General features: G+C 43.7%; 1 protein-coding gene across 2 annotated transcripts in view; it reads left to right on the top strand.

Moving 5' to 3' along the window:
* STARD7 (StAR related lipid transfer domain containing 7) overlaps positions 1 to 14,314 on the top strand; it is a 35,067-nt gene continuing 20,753 nt past the window's right edge. Inside the window, exons 1-4 of one of the 2 annotated variants that reach the window (XM_045005103.1) lie at positions 1 to 90; positions 240 to 656; positions 12,080 to 12,282; positions 12,649 to 12,698. In XM_045005103.1, coding sequence (XP_044861038.1) covers positions 262 to 656; positions 12,080 to 12,282; positions 12,649 to 12,698 — 648 coding nt within the window. In that variant the 5' untranslated portion in view covers positions 1 to 90; positions 240 to 261. The other variant, XM_045005105.1, reaches the window with a different exon arrangement.

Genomic DNA, 14,314 nt, shown 5'->3' with positions numbered 1-14,314 from the left:
GGCCGGGGCCGGCCGGCGGGAGGCCAATGGGGCGGGCGGGCAGGCCCACGTGGGAGAGGTCGGCGGCGCGCGGTAGCGGTTAACCTCTCGGTAGGCGGCAGGGCTGGGCCTGAGGCGGTGGGTGCGGGGGCGGATTCCTGCCCGGGCGGGGCGCGGCGGCGGCGGCGGGGGGCCTTGGTAACGGCGGCCGGGCGGCGCGTGGAGGCCGCGCGGTAACGGGCTCTGCTCTCTCGCGCTAGGAGGCCGCGCGGCTCGGGCGGGATGTTCCACCCGCTGCAGCGGAGGCCGCCCGCCAGCATCTACTCCTACTGCGCCCGCTGGGAGGCCCGCCCGGGGCCGGGGCCCGTCCTGTGGAGCCGCTACCAGTGGCTGCTGGGCTGGTTCCAGAGGGAGCCCGGGAAATGCCCCGGCCCGAAGAGCCTCCTGTCCCTCCTGGCCAGTCAGTGCAGCTACGTGACGGGCCAGCGGGTGCGGCGGGCCCAGCAGATCGGGCAGCTCTACGGGAACATCTACTCGGAGCGGGCGCGCTGGAGCCTCTTCAGCGGCCTGTGGCGCAGGTTCCAGGCCCGGCACGCCAGCGCCTGCAAGCTGATGGCCGCCCTCGCCGGGGTCTTCCTGTGGGAAGAGGAGCGGATCCAGGAGGAGGAGTTGCGAAGGTGGGTCTTTCTGGGGTCCCCCCCCCCAGGGCACTAGCAGCCCCTGGTCCCGGGGGTGGGTTACCGTGATCAGGAAGAGGAACCTGTGATCTCATGTTCCTTAAAATAAGTTTATCACTAGGAGCCCCGCGTTAAGGCAGTTCCCCCCCCCCCCATGCAGAGACCTTTCAGAGATTTGCCTTTGACGTTAAAAGTGCTAGCGAAGTCCGTACAAACTGAAATGTCAGACAATGACTTGTTCATACTGCTCTATATGCTCTACACTGAAATGTAATTACAATTTATATTCCAATCGGTTTATTTTATAATTATGATAAAAATGAGACTACATTTGTCAGTGATAGTGTGCTGTGACACTTTTCTTTTGTATTTTTATGTCTGATTTTGTAAGCAAGTAGGTTTTAAGTGAGGTGTAACTTGGGGGTACACAAGGCAAATCAGACTCCTGAAAGGGGGACAGTTGTCTGGAAAGGCTGAGAGCCACTGCCTTTATGTACTAGAAAATCAAGGCCATAATTCTGGTATGGATGGATGAGATGACTGGCTACAGCCTTTCCATCTCTAGCCTCTGATCTAAAACGTATCCATTCTTTAATAACAAGAGTAGGGGCAGTTCATGTTTTAAATACCTGATTAACGGTTTTGTGATTGATTGGGCCTCAGAAACATGGATGGGGGTGATATGTCATATACTTTAGCTTGAAACTGCCTGTAGAATGAAGGATTTGAGGGAGGTACAGAGATTGCAGGCCATTCCTGTCTTGGTGCCATCTTATCCAGATGTTTAAACTTGTTTGCATAATGTGTGTTTAACCTGTAAGAAAAGATGCACTCTATTAAATCACGAACTCTTAGAAGTGAAATAACCCTTCCATTTGCACCCATATTTGCTACTTTGTCTTTTAAAGGTTAAACAAAACTCTTCATGGCTTTGTATATATTTGAAATACCAAGAATGTTATCTGTTTTTTTCTATTTCTTTTTGAGGGGCTCAAGTGGGTTTCATGAGTTCTCTTAGGACCCAATGTTGTAAACAGGTAGGCAGGTGGGTCCTGATCCAATGCCCAGTGAAGTAATAGGAATTTTTCCATTGACTTAGATGGGTGTTGGATCAGGCTTACCATCAAGGCTACTCATGGGACTGTGTACAGTAGTTATTAAGATTCATTCTTTTGTATCAGAAAAGTCATGAAACTTTGTAATTAATATATTTTAAAAAATATGCAACTATAAATTAGTTTATGGAAGTCCCTAAAGCTGTATTCGTGAGACTAGCTACCAGTCATTTTCTTCAGCTTTGTGGTATTAATCACACATTATGGTTGATGCTTTTCTTCTGTCTTCCTCTTCTGTCTTGTCAGTTGAATTCTGTTATCTCTCTTTTTTACATTTAGATGCATAATCTGTTGGCTCATTAAAACTCTGATAGTGAGCTTTTCTACTTTTATTTTATATCTATTTTCCTTATTTTAATATCTTAATATTTAGTTTAATGTTGATGATTGAAGAGGCTTTTCCCTTCCTTAGTAGTTTAAAAAAACAAACCATGCTTTTAAAACTATCAGGTTTGGTAGCAGGGAATAAACTGCTCCAGTAAACTTCAGAAAGTTCCACCACATTTCTAAGTAATGTTTTTTCCTTCTCTGTAGAACTGACTGGATGAGTAAGTTTTTCTAGTACCAAAATTTCCCACCAGAGTGGATAAAAATCCATTATTTTGTTAAATCAGTTTTTATTTTGTTTAAATTGTTTGTTTATTTAAAAAAAAACTGTTGAAAATATCTGAATTTAATACAAAATATGTTAAGGCCTAAATTTGCTATGATTTCTTAACATTAAATAAAAAATAAATATGCTGAGTCCATGAGCCTCTATCAAAAACTTGGAGTTAAAGGCTGCTTTTCTATATAAAGACAGATGTGTCTTCCCCCTGATTCTAACTTTTGAGGTCATGCTGTATAAATGTGGCACAGTAGGTCAGCCTAAGTAATTTAGGAGACTTCCATTTTCAAGATTTGGGCTCCAGTGACTTTCACTTAGGCATATTTGAAAAATTTCCCAGGCTGACTTAAAATCAGTTTAATTCACTAACTACAGTTTATCCCTCTGTTTAATAAATGATTTTTTGTTGATGTGCAACATATTTTGGATACATAAACTTCTTATCAAAACATTTAAAGTTCTTTTATTTAAAATAACTTTAATCTGCTGTTGTTGGCCTGTAGGTTTTTTTACAATCCAGGGGATCATGAGAAGTTTGATTCCACAAGTTTGATACTGTGTTATCCAGTACATCAAGTTTTTAATGTGACTATCTTGGTATAATAATGCTTAATGTTTGGTTAAGCCAAGCCTCCCTTTTACCGTGCCCCCCTTTGTAAAGTAGATTGCTTAAACCTTGAGTTTCTTATTTCCCCAAATGAATTGGTTTATCATGGATTGCCATTGACCCAAGAGACTTCCTAGAACTAAAATGGGGAGTGTTTGGAAAAAGAAATTAATTTGGAGTCATATCTCCTTTTTAACTCTATAGATTGAGTTGAATATGTTGTTCAAAGCTATTTGCATTTGTTTAAAAGAAATCTGAATTTCTCTATCATGGTTCAGTTGCTTGAGGTCTGTGATGTCATAGGTTTTTACTAGTTGTTGTAGATGAGGTAGACAAGACCTGAATTTTTAAGTGTAGAAAGAAATGGAAGTTTTTTTCTCATCATAAAGAAGTGCCAAACAACGGAGTAGTGGGTGAGGTAAAACCCCTTTTTTGGGGTTCCTTTTGCAGGCCACCTTGAAAGCCAGTTTCTAGTACTGTAAAAATTACTAATGGCTCTGCCCTTTCTTGTGAGGGGAGTGATTCTTCAATAAAATCAGCTGCATACAGACTTCCTTGCTCAGTGTTTGTTTCACTTAATTTTAACTGGGAATTGTAGGAGCTTTGAAAAGCAGATTAAAAACTAGTTTATTTAACTGTATGGTATCTACTTCTGAAATGCTGTTCAACCACCAGCACACACACAGCTGGGATTTTTTCATCTGAGACCTCAAAGCACTTGACAATGGTGTGAATGTGTCATTCCCATTTTACAGATTGAGGTCAAATAGGAAGGCCGACAAAATCAGGAGAGGAACCTGAGAATCAGGGTGCATTGATTTTAAATCAAATGTGATTAAAATCATGGTTCAGCAAGAAGAAAACCTGGATTGAAATAATCAGTTTTAATCTTCTTTTGCATTTGTAAATCTTCTTTATTTTCCTAAAGAAAGATTGATTCTCATTGGTTGGTAACCATTAAAACGTGTTGTTTTGCAACATAATATAGTCTTCAGTAACTGGTTTATTAAACCAAGGAATATTATCTGTAGTAAATTAAATGAAGGAATTGTTTCTGGTCACCATGTCCTTCAAGATTTCAGAACTTGTAAATCTCATCCTCATGTCACATTTTTATTCATACACTGGAAGAGGAAAACAAGCTTTCTTAACTTTGAATAGAGTTGAAAAAGTGAGAAACTGATTTCAACCTATTAATTGACCTGAACTACACCTCAACCCCGATATAACACTGTCTTCAGGAGCCAAAAAATCTTACTGCGTTGTAGGTCAAACCGTGTTATATCGAACTTGCTTTGATCTGCCGGAGTGCACAGCCCCCCTCCCTGAAGCACTACATTACCGTGTTATATCTGAATTCATGTTACATCAATGTAGAGGCGTACTTGAATAAACTGAAATGAAGCAAACATTCTCTCTGCATGTGCAGAAGAGTCTACTGCTGTCAAAAGCTGGGTTAGCACTTCAAACTCTGGTTCCAAGTGCTTAGCCAGTGACTTGCACCAGCTCAGTAGTTTGACTTTCTTTAAAACTTCAGCAGCAAACGTGCCATTTTAATATTTTTATTTAAATTATAATATTATAATTCAGACCTTAATATAAACCAATATCAAATTTAATTTGAAATGATAAAAAGGAAAAATGTATTGGATTTAAATAAAAATCTGATTTAAATTAAAAAACAAAACCCTTTTTATTTGGCTCCCAGCAGCCCTCTTCTAGTTCTGTGCTGAGATTGCACTTTTACTTGCTGATCCTACATGTACCCTTCCATATGCTACAATTTTAACACTCAGGCGTCTGTCAGTTGAATACTTTTATGTGAATGTGCTCCTCTGCCTAATCCTGTTTTACTGTCACATTTCTCATGAAGTTCTCAGTAGTTTGAGCATTGGCCTGCTAAACCCAGGGTTGTGAGTTCAGTCCTTGAGGGGACCATTTAGTGGTCTGGGGCAAAAATTTGAGCAGGGGGTTGGACTAAATGACCTCCTGAGGTCCCTTCTAATCCTGATATTCTAAGTTATAGAGCAGCTTAAATAAAAATAAAGATCTATTCATTAGTAACTGATCTAAACCCTTGAAATGGGTGTCTGATGTTATAGTATCAAATCTAAATAAAGATCTCGGACAAGAATTTGTAGTTACATTTTAAGACAGCATTATCCTGTGGCAACTTCTGAAAAGGGGCAATTTAAGGGTCTCAGCATGCAGTGAGTATCCTGTTAGGAAGAAATGTAAAGAACATAAGGTTTTTTCCTATGTACAGTACAGCACTAAGCTATATATAAACTTATTTTTAAATAATGAGCAAGCAATCCAAAATTACTACCTATTCTATAGGCATAGGCGGATTAGAGATTTGTGGAGCCCTGGGCCAGAGCAAGTGGGGACCCCCCCACCCTTTCTGCCTGCAGACCCCCCCTGTGGGCCTCTAGCAGGTGCATTGTGGACAGTCACTAGAGAACTGAGTGTCTTTGGTTCTAGAACTCAGGCCTTTAATACTAACTTAGTGCTGATGTGAGGCCTTTTACAGAGAATAAATGACTGGCTGGAAAAGAGCCTGAGTTAAGGTTGTTTTTTTATTATTAAACAACATCTCAAGTAGATCTGTACTGAATATTCATTAGAAATCATGTTTCTCTTCCCTTCTCTTCTTTTCTCTTCTCCCCCCCCCATATTGTCCCTCTACAGTAGCATCTGATTATCATCTTGCATGCTTTTTCTAAATGGACTGTTTGGGAATAGTGACAGACCTTAGCCACAGCTGAGGATGTAATGATGTAATGGAGAGAGTTGAACATGGCGTACAGATCTGATATATATTCAGAGTGCAAGTGATGTCATCTGTTACATACAGGGAGTCCTCAGACTTATAACGCAATTCTGAGGAACAAATTGTGTCGTAAGTCGAAACCGCTTTTCCCATAGGAATCAATGGTGTGAAGGGGCTGAACCAAGGCTTGATACACTGTTTTCACTGCAATAGCCCAGATCTTTGTACTAAATGAAATCATAGGTGACTAATATTGGAACATCAATGTATTTACTGTACACTGTAGTTTGTAAACCGCATTCAAATAAACATATAAACTCATATACGCTGCTCAGAATGCCAGCAACACAGGCTCAGAAAGCCAGGCAGAATGGCGCACATGCTGAGCCTCAGCCAATCACTGTTCAAGCTTTCTGATTGGCTGAGCCCAGGGCGCAGAGCCAATAAAAAACAAGCATCAATAAGCTACCCTGCTGCCTTGAAGCCAATCAGAAGTGACCCCTTCCATCTCAATACCAGTATAACTCAACCAGGAAGTGATTTCAAGCAAACTGTGCAAATTGAGCACCAAATCAAGTGTCGTAAGGGCAAAATGAGCAGTAAAATTGAAAAGCGTCTGGCGTAAGTTGGGCATCGTAAGTCCGTGGACTCCTTATATTTGGGAGCTTCCACTGCTGAGCCTTCAGATACTGGAAGCATCAAGTCTTGAAACCTGACTAGCCCCAAGTTAGCTGCCCATCAGGTCATGTGGGATGTACTGTAGGAAATACTATATGCTGGAGCTGAGTGCTTCACTAATGGTACTATCTATGGAGTGATAGATGAAAAGTGTCTGCAAAAATTGTCCAGGGAGTTTGTTCGTCTCCTTCCCTTCCCCCCCCCAGGGAACCAGAAATTCCCAACCATGAAATGCAGAACTCCTGGAATTTTGTTTGGAAGCTCTTAATATTTACACGTCTGCTGTACTCGTGGGTTTATTTTTAGGTTGTAAATGCTGCAACAGGGACTGTCTCATTCTGCGTCCAGTTTGCTGGGCACCTTAGCAATGCAGCCAGAGCATTTATTTGCCAGCCAGAAATTACTTTAGCACAGGTTCAGTATAGGGAAATGTAGGCTGCTGCCTGACATTGGTAATTTGTGCACTTTGATTGACCTTTGCAGGTTGCTACAAGGCAAACAGTGACCCAGGAAGGGAGGGGCCTGGTTTGAGAACCTTCTATACTGATTCTGCCAAGTTGCTTTTGTGAACGCTTTTATCTGTTCCAGGTGCCTGCTGAAGTCTGGTGCCAAGGTCAGAAGTGACTTATATGATTATAGAAATACAAACTGCAGCCAGGCTTTTCCCCTCCCTCCAAAATAAAAAAAACAAATTAAAGGGAATTTTTAAGGCAATTTAGTCTCCCTGCTGTCCTGGCTAAACTTTGTTCTGGGTAACTACATCCTGCCTACCTACAACTCTCCCTTCAATTGAATAAGATTCATCGATTCCAAGCCAGAAGGGATCATTATGATCATCTAGTCCAGGGATCGGCAACCTTTCAGAAGTGGTATGCCGAATCTTCATTTATTCACTCTAATTTAAGGTTTCGCGTGCCGGTAATACATGTTAACAATTTTAGAAGGTCTCTTTCTAGAAGTCTATAATATACAACTAAACTACTGTTGTATGTAAAGTAAATAAGGCTTTAAAAATGTTTAAGAAGCTTCATTTAAAATTAAATTAAAATGCGGAGTCCCCCGGACCGGTGGCCAGTCTGAGTGCCACTGAAAATCAGCTCGTGTGCTGCCTTCGGTACCCGTGCCATAGGTTGCCTACCCCTGATCTAGTCTGACCTCCTGTATAACACAGGCCAGAGAGCTTCCCTGAGTTAATTCCTAGAGCAGATCTCTCAGAAAAACATCCTGTCTCGATTTAAAAATTGTCAGATTGAAAATCTACAGAGGCTCTTGGTGAATTGTTCCACTGGTTAATTACCTTCACTATTTAAAATGTACACCTTATTTCTAGTCTGAATTTGTCTAGCTTCAAATTCCAGCCATTGGAGTATTGTGTTCTACCTTTCTCTGTTAGACTGAAGAGCCCATGATCAAATATTCATTCCTCATCTAGATACTTAAACTAATCACATCACTGCTTAACCTTCTCTTTGTTAAGCTAAACAGACTTTAAGATCTCAGTATATCACTTGTAAGGCACGCTTTCTAATCCTTTAGTCATTCTTGTGGCTCTTCTCTCCAATTTGTCAACATCTTGAACTATGGGCACCAGAACTGGACACAGTATTCCAACAGCAGTCATACCAGTGCCAAATGCAGAGGTGGAATAACCTGTCTACTCCTACTCAAGAGTCCCCTCTTCATTGATTTCATTAGCTCTTCTGGCCACCACATAAGATTGGAAGCTCACGTTCAGCCGATTATCCACCATGACCCCCAAATATTTTGCTAGTCATTGCTTCCCAGGGTAGTCCCGCATCCTGTAAGTGTGGCCTATGGTTTTTGTTCCTAGATGTATACATTGACATTTAGCCATATTAAAATGCATATGGTTTGCTTGCACCCAGTTTACCAAGCAACGCTGAAACAGTGACCTGTCATCTTCATTACTTACCTCTCCCCTAAGTTAGCTGCCAATTTTATCACTGATAGTTTTAATAAAAAATTAATTAAACCATACAGGAACTGATCCCTGCAAGACTCTACTGGAAATATATCCTTTTGATGACAGTTCCCCATTTAGATACATTTTTGAGACTTATCAGTTAGGCAGTTTTTAATCCATTTAATTTGTGTCAATTTAATTTTATATCCTTCAAGCTTTTTATTCAAAGTGTCACGTATACCAAGTCAAATGCCTTACAGAAGGTACATCAACACTAACTTTTTTCAGCCAATCTCATCAAAAAAGATATCAAGTTAGTTTGATGTGATCTATTTTATATAATCTCATGTTGATTGGCTTTAATTGTTTCCTATCTTTAATGCTTTAATCGCGGGTTGACTCCTTTGTCAAAACTGTTATGTAGTGTCTGCTCTGCTTAGGTACTTGTATCGCACCAATCATTGGGGGAATCTGAGCATCTTCCAGAGGTACATAAATTCATGTGTCTGGCCTCTGTTGCACATGGCGCCTTTTCCATTCCTCTCCTCTCCCCAAGGGGAAAATTGAGTGTTGCACAATGCTTTTATTAGTCAAAGCAGGCAGTGTGTACCTTGCTTTTGCAATGGGAAGTGAGGCTTACAATAGTTTTTAAATCAAGTGGCAGTGAGTTCCATAGTCTTGCACTGGTCTTTCAGATTGTGCAGGAGACTACCTCTCTCCTTGTAATGTGCAGGACTACTGTGCCATGGGAGGGAGAGGATGACCATGGTCATGATCTGATTGTGACTATCCCATTCCTAAACTATTATGACCTTTGAAGATAAGGACCAAGATCCTGAACCAGGTGGGATAGTCAGATCATTGGGGGGGGGTGTAGAGTGTGCAGGACAGGTTTGATGTCACTATGTGATGTTAAAGCCCAGAGCTGGCTGCCAGTTGATGTTGGAGTGAAGAGTGGTGTGGGACTTCACCACAGCAGGCAGGGTAATTGCCTTAGCAGCAGCCCCGCTATAATCGACTGGGGGAATCCCCAGGATCGACCAGTTGCTTGTGATCAATGGGTTGGTGACCACTGCTTTAGAAGAAGGTGCAAGGAACCCTAGGCCTTGTTTTCATTAGGGCTACTTGCAAACATTTCACCCTGGTGCAGTAGCACTAGTAGCAGCAGTGCAAGTGTTGGCATTGATAGGGCTCACATCACCTCCGGTTTAGAGCCACTCTGAGCATAGTTAAGGAGTGAGAATGGTTCACTTGCAGGAAGTGACTGGATTAGTCAGAGAGCCCATGAGCTACTGGCATGGCAGCTGCAGCCGGAATGACTCTTAGTGTACTTGAAGGAAATGGCAAGATTGGCTGCACAGTAAAGTCAATGGATCTTTGGGAGTGTTACTGTACCACTGCAGTAGTATGAATGTACCAGAATTAAACACTTTGTCTCTTATCTGGTAGAGTTGCACTAACACTTCTGTAGTATTTGGCTACCAAAGATGCTGCCATCAGGGAAACACCATTCCCCTACTGCTGGCTCCAATAAGATATCTTGCAGGGGCCAGCCTGGGCGGCTTTCTAAGGGCTTTCTGCATAACGAATACATGAGGAGACATAGGGCAAGTCTACAGTGCAAAATTAAGTCAACCTAAGAACGTTGACATACAGCCACTGTAGTAATTAAAATCACTCTTGCATGTCTACATTATGCTTTTTGTGTCGGCGGTGCACATCCTCACTAGCAGTGCTTTCGTCGATGCAAAGAGCAGTGCATTTTGGGTAGCTATCCCACTGTGCAACTTGCCACCATCTAGCGCAGAGTGTTTTGGGAAGGCTTTGCAATGCCTCATGGAGGCAAACAAGTCATGCAGGGTTGATTGAAACCATGTTCCCAATGTCCCTTGAGGCAATTTTCTCCCTCCCATAATTTTATCTGCATCCTATAATGTTCTGCCCCTCTTTCCAAAAGCCCCATGTTTGCCATATCTCTGAGGAGCATGAATCTGATTCATCACAGCAGTGCAAAGCTGTGTGTTCCAAGCACAGTATGGCTGATCCTGCAGTATTTGCAGAGCCGCCAGAGACGTCGCGGGGAACAAGATGATGCCTTGGAGGTCTGATTTTTGTGGGACATAAGATACAATTCAAGGTTATTGTTAGCATTCACGGAGCAGCCGCAGATGGTGGAGTGTCAGTTATGGGCCTGAGAAACAAGCACTGACTGACGGATTGCATCATTGTGCAGGTATGGGATGACAAACAGTGGCTGCAGAACTTCTGGATGCACGAGGCCACACTCCTGGAAGTGTGTGTGGAGCTTGCCCCAGCCCTCCAGTGTAGTGACTCCAAAATGAAAGCTGCACTGACAATGGAGAAGCAAGTGACATTGCTGTGTGGAAGCTTGCAATGACCGATTGCTATCAATCGGTCAAGAATCAATTTGGTATTGGGAAATAGACTATGAGGGTTGCTGTGATGCAGCTGTGAAAGGCCATTAATCACATCCTGCTATGAAGGACTGTGATTCTGGGAAGTGTGCAGGACATAGTGGATAGTATTACAGCAATGGGGTTCCCAAACTCAGGGTGGGAGGGGAAGGGAGGCAATAGATGGAATGCATATCCCTATTTTGGTACCAGACCACTTTGCCACAGAGTACACCAACAGAAAGGGCTACTTTTCAATGGTATTGCAAGCTTAGTGGATCACTGGGGACATTTTACCAATATCAACGTGGGCTGGTCGGGGAAGGTGCATGATGCATGGTTTAAGAACACAGGCCTGTTCAGAAAGCTGCAAGCAGGGACTTTCTTTCGAGACAAGAAGATTACCATTGGGGATGTTGAAATGCCAATAGTAATCCTGGGAGACCCAGGCTACCTCTTACTCGTGTGGCTCATCAAACCATCCACCTCAACAGCAGCCAGGGGTATTTCAGCTACAGGCTCAGCAGGTGGAGAATGATAGTTGAATGTTCCTTTGCTGTTTGAAAGGCAGCTGGTGATGCCTGGGGGTGTGTGGATGGGGCAAGAGTCCTGCGGAGGAGGGGTGGATAGGGGGTGGGGGCTAGGCCATACCTGGCTGTTTGAGGAGGCACAGCCGCCCCTAACTGGCCCTCCATACAATTTCCAAAACCCTCAGGCCAAATCATTTCCCCCCGCCCTCTGGCATAGAGAATTCTAGGAAATACTTCTTGCTGAGTCTATCTTTCTCAAGGGGAAAGTATTTCTGATCTCGTGGAAAGCTTCAGTCCATCTGTACAAGGACCAGGCTCCTTTGCAGTTGCCTCCCCCTCCACGGGCAGTTTGGCTTCCTAAGGAGCAGCACTGCCATTAATGGCTGCCCCACTGTGCCCCTTTTTCCCTTCTCTTCTCCCCAAGAAAAGGTCTTTGCAATCCCCATCAATGCTTTCACTTGGAATCCTGCCACGCCTAGCGGGCAGCATGAAGAGCCCTTACCAGATTGAGGGAAAGAGTATACAGTGGAGCTGCTGTCCCATTCCTGGCCTGGCTTCTGAGTTTTGTTTCCTTGGCCAGGGAGTGTGGGGCCCATTGCTGGCACCTTTGGGGAATCCTATTGTAACATGGCTGCTGCTGGGATAAATGAAGCCAGAAAATGCTTTTCTGGCATCATAGGCTGTGTATGTAGCAAAATACTAGGTGGTCCTGGCCTCTTCTGTGGCAGGGCCTTGGCACTAACTAGCACAGTCTTTTCCTCTGTTCCCACCCCAGGTCTGCAGAGGAGATGAAGCACATGGAGGAAGTCTCCAGGCTGTTCCATGGCAGCGGGGGAGAGCACCAGAAGCTGGGTCCCAAAACCCATGTGGATATAACAGCCACTCGCGAGGAGCATCCCTGGGAGATGGTGATGGACAAGAAACACTTCAAGTTGTGGAGGCGTCCAATAGAAGGGACCCACCTGTATCAGTACAGAGGTAATTCCTCCATTCCCCCTTGCCTAACCATGTGTGTTGTCAGTCATGGTATGATGCCTGTTCAGATGCTGCATGGTGTGCCTGGCTCTTAAATGCTGAGCAAAAATTCAGTGTGGCCTGTCCTAAAACCTACTTCCTTCTTCCTCTCCCGACATCACGCTGCTCCCTCTCCCAGCTTTTCACTGGAATCTCTATCCTCCCCCATATTGTCCCTCTCCAGTCACGGCCTCTCCTCCCCTCTGTAGTGTGATTCCAGCCCTGATAGCAGCTTCTGGAAAAGACCTTTCCCATGTGATCCCATTGAACTGAGATACAAACTGGCTTATATCTGTGGTCTCAAGACTCTTTTGTTTCCCTTTACTGCAGTCTTTGGGACATATACAGATGTGACTCCCAGGCAGTTCTTCAATGTGCAGGTGAGTGTTTCTGGGCCCATATCTCTAATTCCAGGATGCATGATGTGGTGGAAATAAAATACCACTCTACCCACAGCATTTAACAGAACATCCACATAGGAGGGGCAGAGAAGTGGCAGCCACTGCATGCAGGTCCCAGGGCTTTCTTTGTTGTGATGCCTGCAGGGGGATGATTTGCTCTGTATTAACAATCCAACTGTAGTTCACCTGGCAGTGGACCTATTTGGCTTTACATATGTATACAGCTTCTGCTTACCTCCTGTTAGCTTTATGCCTTGTCTGGCTGGTAATCTCTTTAGGCTCCGTCATTAAGTAAATCCCTCGTATGAACCTCATGCTCCCTCCCCACATTTATTACCTGGTACACCTCTACCTCGATATAACGCAACCTGATGTAACACGAATTCGGATATAACGCAGTAAAGCAGTGCTCTGGGGGCAGGGGGCTGTGTGCTCTGGTGGCTCAAAGCCAGTTTGATATAATGCAGCTTCACCTATAACACAGTAAGATTTTTTGGCTCCTGAGGACAGCGTTATATCGATGTAGAGGTGTATGTCTTCTCTGGTGAATCAAAAATAGTTGACAAGATAGAGCTGCTTAAACTAGTTGACTCTATTTTCCTCCATGGTAGCCATCCTGGTCCAGCAGATAGGGCATGGCATTTGGATTCAGGAGACATGAATTCTGGATAAAAGATACTTTTCCATATAATGCATAATTAAACTGTGAAACCTGCTGCTATAGGATGTTGAGACCAGAAACTCGGCAAGATTCAAAAAAGGGTTTGAACATTTTATATGGCTAGCAAGAATATCCAGAGTTGCAATTGTTAATGCTGCCAAACCTGTCCTTTAAACCCACACTGCTCTCATATCCCACCTCACTGCTGGCACAACCTAGTATTAGAGAAACAAGGTGAGGGAAGTAATATCGTTTTTTATTGGACCAACTTCTGTTGGTGAAAGAGAAGCTTTTGATCTGCACAGAGCTGCTCTTTAGGTCTGGGAAAGGTGCTGGGGGCAAGTGTACACTACAAAGTTAAATTGACCTGAGGTTACATTGATTTACAGCCACCACAGTAATTAAACTACTTTTGCATGTCCACACTACGCTCCTTGTGTCAGCGGTGCGCATCTTCAGCAGGAGCGCTTGCACCGATTGAACTGTCAGTGTGGGGCATTGTGGAATAGCTTCTGAAAGGCAGAAACAATCGATGCAAGCAACTCGGTGTCTACACTGGCACTGCATCGACTGAGGCCATGTCCACACTTACAAGCTTTCAGCGGCACAGCTGTAAGGGCACTTGCGTAGCTGCATTATGCCATTGGGAGAGATCTCTCTCATGAACATAATAAAAGCAGCTCAATGAATGGCGGTAACTATGTCAGCGGGAGAGCGTCCAGAGGAGCCATGAAATTGACAAGCCAGCCAACAGCCGACGTAAGGAATGCAGTGTCTACACAGACACTGTCGCCCTATCTACATTGACATAAGCCCCGTGCCTCTCTCGTGGAGATGCAGTTATGTCAGTGTAGTAGGGCTCTTACCTCAGTGGGAGCAAGGCTGTAGTGTAGACACGGACATAGTTAGGTCGAGATAAGCTGCCTTAGGCCTT

Source organism: Mauremys mutica, chromosome 2, assembly GCF_020497125.1.
Source record: "Mauremys mutica isolate MM-2020 ecotype Southern chromosome 2, ASM2049712v1, whole genome shotgun sequence".
Taxonomy (NCBI): domain Eukaryota; kingdom Metazoa; phylum Chordata; order Testudines; family Geoemydidae; genus Mauremys; species Mauremys mutica.
The sequence above is the reverse complement of the archived record's forward strand: the minus strand, read 5'-3'. Positions and strand labels throughout refer to the sequence as shown.